The following is a 12,208-nucleotide window of genomic DNA, read 5'->3' as shown; positions in this document are numbered from 1 at the left end:
TTCCGCCAAAAGTTAAGCACCACCGAAATATAACCGGCAATATTTTTTTAACTATTGCGAATATAATATTTATGTTTGGTGTTATGAATTGCATTTAACATACACTAAGAAAATATATTAAGACCAAAAAGATTGAATTCCGATAAACCAGTCAAGCAACTTTTTATTTAAGGGCATCTGCGCATTTACAACTACACTGTTTGTCCAGGTGGTCGTGCTAGAGTTCGAACATTGGTCCGTCGACTTCATAGAATCAACCGAAGAGCAAGTCGTGTTGTCATGAGACCTGCCCTAAGCTTTAACAGGCAGGCACTGTACAGTCAACTTCCAATGGGATAATGACTATCGATTCTTGAACACGAGATGTTGGCAAAATATTCATTCGTCAGATGAGAGTCAGTTTCTGTTACGATCAGTAGATGCCATAATACGAATTTCGCGGGGAAATAAAACGACCTATGACCAAAATAACATTTGCATAATGATGGTGGTGTTACAGTACGGGGTTGCTTCTTATACCGTTGTAAGCTGTGTTTGCATATTCTGCAGGGTAACAAAAACGGACAGTAATAAATGAATTTGGTGCCTATAACCATTGTAGTCACTTTTTTGATACCCCCACTTGCATCAACATGTCCAAGACCCTTGTACATGGACGACAACGCTAGACCACACAGGGCAAGGATTGTAACCGAGTCCAAAGAGCAAAAGGCCATGTATTCTATCTATCGGCCTTCCAATTCCCCATACATAAACCCTATCGAACATGTCTGGGATGCCACTGGCAGAAATATCAATCGCAGAAATCCGCCTCCAAAAAATGTTGTCGATTTAAGAGAAAGTGGCAATTTGTTGAAAAATGGAAGAGATATCCTGAACTAAAGATTTGAAGGCTTGTTCCAAGGGTGAGCCGTCGTGTTATGAAACTATATCAGAAGAGAGACAGTTACACATGCTATTGACTCAAATATTGACATTAAATTTGCCTAACATACCAAAGAATATGTGTAGAAAATTTTAATGATATTAGGTGGTAAATTGTTGTACAAAAATAAAATCACAGTGAAACTTAAATTCCGTTTCTGATTCGTGTGAATTTACACTATTTCTATGACAGCAAAAGATAAATGCATAGAACCTTCATAAGTGACCAAAATTATATTTGTGGTTTCTTTGTGGTATATGTTAGCAAAATTGCTACATTAATGTTTTCTTTTATTCGAGGAATAATATAATTGATTTTTTAAATTGGAAAAAAAATCGGTGCAATAAAAATAGGTGGTGCTTAACTTTTGGCGGACTGTATATGTTCCTTATACAATAATACTTTCAAGATTCATTAATGTTTCAAAAAAAAAAAAGCAAACCAACGACGTATAATATCAGACGCACGCGTGCGTCAGTTTTTGAAAGTTATTGTTTACTTATTATCAGATGCTGCATGAATTTTTGACACAATAAAATGTTATGTTTGTATTATGTATTCCATTAAAGTGGTTACCAGTACTTATCTATTCAATGAATTTGATGCGACTGTCAATATAATGGAACTTTAAACGACTGTCATACAAGTGAAAGGTTTAGCTAGCTATAAAACCAGGTCCAATCAACCATCTTCTTTTTTATATTAATATTGATGATTACTTACCTTTTCTAAAAAGTGATGACGGTTTACCCTTCACTCTAAAAGGCATAACCTTATTTTCCTTTAATTTGTTAAACGAGCACTTGTCCACTACACCAGCCACTAAATTTTCGTTTTTAGGTATTTCTAAAAAATCAGCTAGTCGTGTTAATTCTTTAGTTGGGTTCTAAAAGAGAGAATAAAGGACGACACACTATAAAAAATATCATGTGAGAGTAAATTATGAATGTATTAAAGATAAATCATGACAGACACATTGCATTACTACAAAATACATATGAAATTCAGAATGGAAATGGGAAATATGTCGAAATGACAACAACCCGACCAAAGAGCTGACAACAGCCGAAGGCTACCAATGGGTCTTCAATGCTATGTGAAAATCCCACACCCGGTGAGCCTCATGTGGTCTTTTAAGCTAATGGAACATATTAAATAAATTCATTATTCTGCAGTGGTCATTATGTCACACATTACTTTGGTACTAAATTTATATTTCAAACTGTCTAATTGTATTGACTTCTTTTGTGCACATTTCGTATGCAGCTGGCATATTTAATTTATTCAATATTATTAATGATCTAAAAATTCGCTATGAATTCACATGTCCGAAATATTTGTTTACATCTGAAACATGTAAGATTATAAATTTCTATTTGTCAATAACCTTTTAAAATCTAAGCTAATGTAAATATTTTACAAGTTCGTTATGCAACTTTATTCGGTCATATCAAATACACATAATTTAATTCACCGATAGATTGATCACCTATCGTAATTCTCTTTGATAAACGTAATCAGTCTGTTATCTAATTTCTGTTGACAAAATGACCATTTCAAAATTTGTTGTTAGCAACGCTATTTGGTATTTAAAGAAAGATAAATTTATATACAAGGACTCCGTTTGGATATGCCAACATGAACTGCGTTCGGATTTTCCATCGCATTCATATACATTGTTTTTGGTTTAAATTAACTAAGTTGTAACACCTATACTTTATATTTGGACTTAAAATGAATTTGGACTTTACCAATTTGTTTATGTTTACTGTATTGAACTGCCGACTTGTGTGTGAATAAAGAGCTAGTACCCCGCATTGTGAATCGTTCCCAAAGACGGAATCCCACTCGAAGCCATTTGGCAATATTTATCTGGAAAGATACAAAATCTTTCTTCATAATTTGGTGGAGTATCGAATCGATCTAAGGAACCTCTTGCAAATACAACAAGCGAGTGGCAAAGTAGGTTCGGGCGCCTACTCTTTGCAACAATGGATTTAGTATATCAAACGAAGATATCAAGACATTCACACAAGATACATGAATCGGCATGCAACTGAATGCCTATTCCATGGCAACAACACTACCAGGGAATTCACAACCGAATACCTTCGGAATACAGTGTAAACTATATCAATCAAGTTACATTGAACCGTTCAGCTAGAGTAAGGAGACACAATCTCAAAAACGATTACACTCCGAAAAAAGACATATTTACTATACGCAAACGACGGAATTGAGAACTTAAATCGAGTTCTACCAAGTGGAGAGACATACAACGACTTCATTGCTTTAAAGAGAGAAAACATTTTGTGTCAGTTTTACCTTTCAACGAAATTAGTAACAATGAGCTTAGAAACGTTTATCCCTCGAAATTTTACCAGCCCTTGGAAATTCAAAGGATCAAACAAGAAAATATCAACATAAAACAACTGAGTAAAGACAAGAAAAAGGATTCAGACATGCAAGACTTGGAAGTAAAACGAATTACGAATATACATTGTACGCATCATGCGCAAACAAATTTTATTAGATTTTGAGCATTGGTTAAACTTTATTCACAAAGCGAAAGAAGCACTTTATATTTGAATTTTAAGGTCGTTTTTTTCATTGGATAAAAGCGAAAGATACATGTCCATTGTACAATGTACAAGAATGTTACCTTCAATATGTCTTCATACAATAGATGAATAATGTTTGTAGGATTTTTATCAACAGCTTCAAGGAATTCCTTTGTATAGTTGAACCATCCTTTATACAGGGTGTCTGAAATGTATATAAAAAATTAAAAAAAAAACACTTAAATGATAATTCTTGCATCCGAAGCGCTTTTCTGGATTTACCTTCATCAGGAACGCTCAAAGCAACATTTGAAATCCGAAGATGTATAAGTACTGAAACCGTTGAAGATCTATACGTCAAAAATATCTAAAAACAAATAGCCAAATTCATCTAAAGGCAACTTTGCCTGAGTGACCATTGCATTTGTCCGTTTAAACATTTCATAAAATGAAAATCAATGTAAATACTCCATTTGTTTCAGTCAAGTTGCAGGATTGAACATTTTTGAATATAATTATAATAGATGGGTTAACCAGCAATGTTGATGAAATCTTCCTTGTATTCTACTGAATGCATTCGAAAAACTTACAGAAACTTATAGAAAATTTAAGATGTCTTGGATTTTTTTTTCACAGATCATCCGTTAAAAAAACGGATCCGTTTATATGCCAGTTAATTTTCCGTTAATTTGGAATTGTATTTTAAAAAGCCCCCTCTATTTAATATGTTGGGTTTAAAATGCATGCACATTGTTGTTCGTCAAACAGTTCATGATTTATAGGTTTCATATCGAGTGAAAATTGAATATCGCTCGATATCAATTCAAATTATTCAATTTCAATGTAATTGTTAAAATTGATCAATTTAACGCTGTAATAAAATAAGTTATACTATTTTTATCATTGCTTTTGTTTTGATATAAAAACATTAGGTCCTACTTAATACAGTTCCTATTTCCTTAAATTCAGCGTAGATATCATGTCCCCATCTATCCGTGTTTCTAAATATACTACATTGTAGCTTTAATCTGCGTAGTAGCTTAACTTGAAGAATTCAAATAACTCAACTTATTTTGTATCAATATAAAAGAAGATATGGTATGATTGTCTACGAGAAAATTCTTACAATAGACCAAATGACACAGAAATTAACAGCAATAGGTCACCGTACGAACTTCAATAATGAACAAAGCCTATACTGCATAATCTTTTATAAAAGGCCCCGAAACACATTTTTCCTGCTTCTCTTCAGGCTTTTGAATAATTTATACATGATAGCTATTCGACATTTTAATTCTAATCATTGTTGACAACAAAGTTTTTGGCATTATCCGTATACAATCCAATCTAAAGTGACAAAATTTCCTGTTTCCTATTTTCAGGGATTTATAATAATAAATTTAAACTTTAGTTTTTGTCTCTACAAACTTATTTCTAGTCCGGAAATATATTGTTTAAATGACCTGTAAAACACGACGGCAAGTTACATACATATTTTCTACTTGCTATATGTGTAAATGCACGTCCGTGTATATATATAATATATAAACTAGAGGCTCTGTGCATATTAAACAATGGACACCGATAAATTCATGACAAAATTGTGTTTTGGTGATCATGATGTGTTTGTAGATCTTACTTTACTGGACGTTCTTCTTGCTGCAATTATCTCTATCTATAATGAACTTGGCCCAGTAATTACAGTGGAAAATATATTCTAAAAATTTACAAAAATTTATGAAAATTGTTAAAAAATGACTATAAAGGGCAATAACTCCTTAAGGGGTAAACTGACAATTTCGGTCATGTTGACTTATTTGTAGATCTTACTGTGCTGAACATTATTGCTGTTTACAGTTTATCTATATCTATTATAATATTCAAGATAATAACCAAAAACTGAAAAAAAAATTCCTTAACATTACTAATTCTGGGGCAGCAACCAAACAACAGGTTGTCTGTTTTGTCTGAATATTTCAGGGCAGATAGATCTTCACCTGATAAACAATTTATCCCCTGTCAGATTTACTCTAAATGCTTTGGTTTCAGATACATAAGCCAAAATCTACATTTCGCCCCTATGTACTATTTTTATCCAAGGCGGCCATCTTGGTTGGTTGGCAGGGTCACGCCACACATTTTTAAAACAAAATACCCAAGTGATGATTGTGGGCAAGTTTGGTTAAATTTGGTTAACTAGTTTCAGAGGAGAAGATTTTTTAAAAGAATACTAAAATTTTAGAAAAAATGGTTAAAAATTGACTATAAAGGGCAATTACTCCTTAATGGGTCAACTGCCAATTTTGGTCATGTTTACTTATTTGTAGATCTTACTTTGCTGAACATTATTGCTGTTTACAGTGTGTCTCTATCCATAATAATATTCAAGATGATAAGCAAAATTTGCAAAATTTCCTTAAAATTACTTATTCAGGGGCAGCAACCCAACAACGGGTTGTCCGATTTGTCTGAAAATTCCAAGGCAGATAGATCTTGACCCAATAGATTATTTTACCCCTTGTCAGATTTGCTCTAAATGCTTTGGTTTTAGAGTTATAAGCAAAAATCTACATTTTATCCCTATGTTCTATTTTTAGCCATGGCGGCCATCTTGGTTGGTTGGCAGGGTCACTCCACACATTTTTTATACTAGACACCCCATTGATGATTGAGGCCAAGTTTGGATTAATTTTAGATAAAATTAACTGTAAAGGGCAATAACTCCTAAAGGGGTCAACTGACCATTTCGATCATGTTGACTTATTTGTAAATCTTACTTTGCTGAACATTATTGCTGTTTACAGTTTATCTTTATTTATTAAAATTTTTCAAGATAATAACCAAAAACAGTAAAATTTCCTTAAAATTACCAATTTAGGGGCAGCAACCCAACAACGGGTTGTCCGATTCATCTGAAAATTTCAGGGCAGATAGATCTTGACCCCTTCGGGCCAGGTGAGCTAAAAAGAAGATGAGGTATGATTGCCAATGAGACAACTCTTCACACGAGACCAAATGCCACAGAAAATATTATCTATTGGTCACAGTACAGTCTCCAACAAAGAGCAAAGCCTATATCGCATAGTCAGCTATTTATAGCCCGAAATGAAAAATGTAAAACAGTTCAAACCAGAAAACTGACGAACTTATTCATATTTTAATAATCAAAGAGCTGAATAGCTCTGAGGGGAAAGACGGCCCTTGTTTCTATTTAATTTTTTTTGGGGTGGGGGTGGCTATCTTTTGATAGTCTTCATATAAAGAATGAAAAAAAGAACAGCTAGAACATGTGGAAGGTTGACACTATTGGAATCAATTGTTGTTTAATGTAATTTCGTTTCTTTAGTTTAGGATTCAATTTAGACCAATGGAAGAGTTCTGCATCTTCTAAATCTAAACATTCAATTAAAGTTGATAGTTAATTATCTAAAATTCAACTAGTTGAATTCTGTCATTTGACAACAACTACAATTATTTTTTAAATCTTAATAGTGTACGACTGAACTGTAGGCTAGGGCCATTTTCCATTTTTTGGGATAGTACTCTTAAAATTTTTTATTTTTTTCTTAAGAAAGTTAGGACTGAAAACTCTATTCAGTTTTAAATTTCCATTGATAAAGTTCCCAGTTATATCTCTCATCACAGGGATACAGGTACTAATAAAAATAACAATATGATTGATGTAAACTGTGTGAAGCTTGTTTCCAAATCCTACATTTTCAAATATTTGTAAAATAAATTTCATGAATAAATAGGTTTAAACTACAAAATGCAACATTTGTATTTTTTTTGTAACTATTACAATGATTATGTTGGTACACAAAATTTAGTTTTAATGAAAGACTACTTATCATATACTAAATGTCACATTTTAAGTGTTTATTTTAGTGGATAATTAGCTCATAAATTGAGGTGCTCCTGAATTAAAGGAAGATTCTCAAAACAGAGTTTTAGAGAAAAAAATGGAAAAGATATTTTCTCTCCCCGATCTCATGTAGCCCCTCGGACTTCCTGTTTACTTTGAAAGTTGTTGACCTACAAATTAAAGTATTGCATGATCATCATTATGTTTAAATTCAACAAATACTATTTTTTAATAAGTGCACAATCTTTGAGAATGATTTAAATAACCAGTGAAGGATATCCCTGCTTATGCGTAGTGTGGCATTCCAACAATGACGTCACTATAAAATATAATGTAGGTTGGATATATTTAGAATATCTCGTCATACTGATTTTTCCGGATTGTAAAAGAAATGTAAATAGTGTAAAGGAGAGCTCGATATACGATAATTTCGAGAGAAACAGAAGGGAAATGTGTAAAAAAGTGTTTAAAGTCAATTTATTCATCTGTGTCTCCCCATCTCATCATTCTTAGTAAGATTTGTTGGGGGTTTTCCACACTATAAAAACAAAATGAATGATGTGAGGGAATGTCACTCTGGTCAACCCCATTGGGGATTGACGGCTTGAAGCCGTCTTCCCCCAAAACAACAACATACAACAACCACTGGAATACAGGCTCCTAACTTGGGACAGGCACATACATACAGATTATGGTGGGGTTAAACAAGACTGTTATTGTATGCATTTACGTGAAAAAGCGATATATCTATTCCTTACCATGTAAAACCATTTCATCAAAGTAATCGTTCCAACTGTAGTCCTCAGGAACTCCCATCTTTCCCAATAAAAAATTGTAAAGAGAAACATGTCTGTCCTTTGGATTTCGGTTGACAAACACTATTTTCCTTCCATTTTCTACGTGTTTCGTGGGTAAGAAGCTAAATGGGAGATGTGTATGAAGTATTCTGGGCTCCGACTGACTTTCCAGGGAATCGAAGTCGCCCATCATATCCATGTGTGTAGTGAATAGTGATTGTGGACAATACTCTGTTGTCTGTCGTGATAACATATAAATAATCTCATGCAACCAGTGGGTGCCTGCAAAATATGATTTAACGTTAACATTAATATTTAATGGTAAAACATGTAAATAATCTCATATAACCAATGGGTGCCTGCAAATATCATTTAACTTTAACATGGTAAAACATGTAAATAAGCTTATGTATCCAATGGGTCCCTGCAAAATGTGATTTAACGTTAAACTAATATGTATTGTTACTGGTATAACATGTTAATTATCTCATGCAACCAGTGGGTGTCTTCAAATATCAATTAACGTTAAACTAATATGTATTGTTACTGGTATAACATGTAAATCATCTCATACATGGGTGTCTTCAAATATCAATTAAAGTTAAACTAATATGTATTGTTACTGGTATAACATGTTAACTATCTCATGCATCCAGTGGGTGTCTTCAAATATCAATTAACGTTAAACTAAGATGTAGTGTTATTGGTATATGTACATTATCTCATGCAACCAATAGTTGCCTGAAAAATATCTTTTAACGTTAAACTAAGATGTAATGTTATAACATTTAAATAATCGCATACAACAAGGCACTGTGAGTGTCAGCAAATATCATTTATGGTTAAATTAAAAAATACTGTTACTGGTATAAAGAGACAAGGAAAAGGGCCGAACTGGCTAGGTTACAAATGATATAAATGTATTTAAAGTGGTTGTTTGTATGTCGATGTGGTTCATAAATGTTTCTCGTTTCTTGGGTTTTATATAGATTAGGCCATTGGTTTTCTTGTTTGAAAGGTTTTAAACTAGTCATTGTTCGGCCTCTTTATAGCTTGATGTTGGGTGAGAGTCAGGCTCCGTCACGTTGAATATCGTACTTTGGCAAATAATGGTTTACTTTAACAGATGTTGACTTGAATGGAGAGTAGTCTCGTTGACATTCAAACCACATCTTATTTCTCTATTTCTATAATGATCATGATATACGTGCAAACATGCTTTTTTTTGTTTATCCTTCATAAAACCTCGATCACACCTTTAGGTGTAATACCACCAAATCATGGTACGTCACATCCGGTTGCATACGAAAGTAGGCCTAAAAAAATATTCCCTTGAATTTGACAGTTGTAGAAAATTAACCCTGCATTTCAATGCACTTAAATTTTTCTGAGTCGTAAATATGTATGTTGGGTGTCTGAAAGCATCATTCTTTTTTTATTTGATGGTCTTATAAAATATTTTGGAACGTTAAGGTTACATAGTTACCAAAGCAGGTAACCAGTAAATAACAGTGTAAAAATTGGGTTGTCTACCCTCGGCGGTGGTTACTTTCTTATATGCAATGAAATGTAGTGTGAAATTTTCACTGTATCACTGGAAAGGATTGAACTTTACACATGCAAAGTATTTCTTTGGTTGAAATAAAGGTAAATACTGTACGATTTTTTTAAAAGTGCCAATTTAACAAAGACTAATAGGGAAAAATCAATGGTGGTATTACACCTATTTAGGGAAACTAAATGTGCACTCGTGACCCTATTGTACTTTCATTTTTAAAATTTATTAATAAACCAGTTCATACATTGTAAACATGGACTATTCGGAATGGATTTAGACACAGAAAGTACGTTTGAGGTAAAATTGCATTGAAATGGGGGTTTACGGGTGTTTTCTTAGTCAAATGGGTGGACAGACGAAGCTGTATTTAGATTACTGTGTTAAATTTTAAATTACCCTTACAGTTTTTGTTTTGTTTATACAACATGTAAATTTTTTATTTCAGTGTTAACCATGTTCTGAAGAGCATTCTGTTGAAAAATCTTATATGTGAATTGGTCTGCAGATGACACTTCCAAGGCCGTAACTACCCTTGAGGCAAGTGAGGCAATTGCCTCACTAAAATTTCGACACTGATTATTTTTTTTTTATACATATATATAAATATAATAGTCATTTGTTGTTCTGTCTCAACCTTAATTTCTATAACTTGTCACCATTCCTTTTAAACTATTCTTCCTGGATATAACTCAGCATCTCAACGGGTGATGTTTCTCGATTATCATCATGGATCTTTAGTTAAAAACAGGCTCTTGCAGAAAAAGGAAAAGCGACACTGAAGGTAAAGAAGGAATAATTCTAGAAATCTATTTTTTTAACAGAGTCTGAGTATTGCATATAAATTCATTAGAACAATAAAAAAACGATAAGTAGACTGACAAATAGAGTACTGGTCTTAGGAAGGGGGCAGTCCTGTCTGCGTATTCATGTCTCCGTTTCACCAACTTTTGACAAATCAAGTACTGGGCATCGCAAGGGGGCAGTCCTGTCTGCGTATTCATTTCACGAACTTTAAACTTTCTCTTTACAGATAAATGAAATATAAATAATATGAAACATGAATGCATGGATTAGTTTTTATCCATGTTTCTTTAACCTTAAAAATTGAAAGAATATCCCACATTCCAATTTGATATTATTGAGGAATGGTAGAACCTTTAACACAGGATTTTGTCTTTACTTATTCGGGACGACGGAATTTCGTTTTTTTATATTCGTGGGTTTCGGAATCGGACACCCCCAAACCCTAAATTTATAGATTCTGGAACTAAAATACCACCAACTATTTCCAGAAATAATTTGAAATTACGGAACTACATGTACACACGTCAAAAACTCCATTCCAATTCCCCTGTACCCATATATACTTACTCTATAGATAGAATCATATACATGTATCTTATCTCATTCTATCCCTAGTTTGTCTACTCTATGTCAGCATAAAAGCGAGTTTAATATTTTGTATCTGCGACTGTATGATGTTGCTTACAGGGAAGCTTAATTCCCTTTTGCAAACAAAACTGTTACTACAGATTCTGCTACCGAATTGCTGATGGAGAAGGAATTGGAAGAAGACATTGATTATTGTGTTGATGATGATGTGCTACCTTTAGAAACACAGACTGCTCTGAAACAATTGTAAACTTGGAAAAGAGCATGCATGAGGTGCGAGAGATTGTGCGGTCTTGCCATGCTCCATGTTCATCGCGATAAGGATATCAGCAGACCAAATTATGATTCTGAAACGATTTGACTGAACCGGCCATAGAAAAATTTGGAAAACTCTACTGAATCGATGTTTGTTCTATGTTCTGGCAGCAGACTCAAATCAGTGATATTTGAAAATTTTGGTGTTAGTAAAAGTCTTAAAAAATGAAAAATTTATATAAAAAGTGTCCAAATTCAAAACATTATCAAACTCTCTAAAAATGCCTAGAATGCAGGATTTTGCACCATTCATTTCATACCCTCCAAAAAAAAAAAATTCCGCCTCGCTTCGCTCGGCTCAATTATTTTGCCTCACTAAAATAAAATGCCTAGTTACGGCCTTGACTTCAGCATTAAAGTATGTATCAACTATCATCATGTTTTTTTTGTTTTGGCCGCAAAAGTTTACAATTTGCCATTGTGCCGTCTACATTTTGCACAGACAATAACTCATCTAAACACTTATTTGTCCTGGATTTATACACATCAGAATCCAGTCTCACATACTTAAACTTTATAATTCTTACCAATTATTTTTTGTACCAGCATTCCAAGGGACATAACCCTTTTTAAAAACATTTTGAGGTATTTTTTTATTACTCTTTCTCCCCATTTTCTAATGTAAAATACAAGAAAGTGGACTTTTTGTGTAAATCTATTAGAAATATACTGTTACGAGTAAATAAAAAGACTTTGATACCAGTAGCAATAAATGATTGACTGAGAGGGAACTGTTATTTCTCACACTAGGGGAACAGACCAAAAACTCAAGTTACACATAAGGGCTTATAGAAA

General features: G+C 33.2%; 1 protein-coding gene and 1 long non-coding RNA gene across 2 annotated transcripts in view; one reads left to right on the top strand and one right to left on the bottom strand.

Annotated features, from left to right (window-relative positions):
* Positions 1 to 12,208, top strand: part of LOC143057596 (uncharacterized) — a 174,247-nt gene that overhangs the window by 71,930 nt on the left and 90,109 nt on the right. The gene's annotated exons all lie outside the window — the stretch shown is intronic.
* Positions 1 to 12,208, bottom strand: part of LOC143057779 (sulfotransferase 1B1-like) — a 73,784-nt gene that overhangs the window by 312 nt on the left and 61,264 nt on the right. The window contains exons 3-5 of the mRNA XM_076231173.1: positions 8,110 to 8,430; positions 3,588 to 3,691; positions 1,649 to 1,811 (exon numbers count right to left, since the gene is read on the bottom strand). Coding sequence (XP_076087288.1) covers positions 1,649 to 1,811; positions 3,588 to 3,691; positions 8,110 to 8,430 — 588 coding nt within the window. The remainder of the gene's footprint in view (positions 1 to 1,648; positions 1,812 to 3,587; positions 3,692 to 8,109; positions 8,431 to 12,208) is intronic.

Source organism: Mytilus galloprovincialis, chromosome 13 (genome assembly GCF_965363235.1).
Source record: "Mytilus galloprovincialis chromosome 13, xbMytGall1.hap1.1, whole genome shotgun sequence".
Classification (NCBI taxonomy): Eukaryota; Metazoa; Mollusca; class Bivalvia; order Mytilida; family Mytilidae; genus Mytilus; species Mytilus galloprovincialis.
The sequence above is the reverse complement of the archived record's forward strand: the minus strand, read 5'-3'. Positions and strand labels throughout refer to the sequence as shown.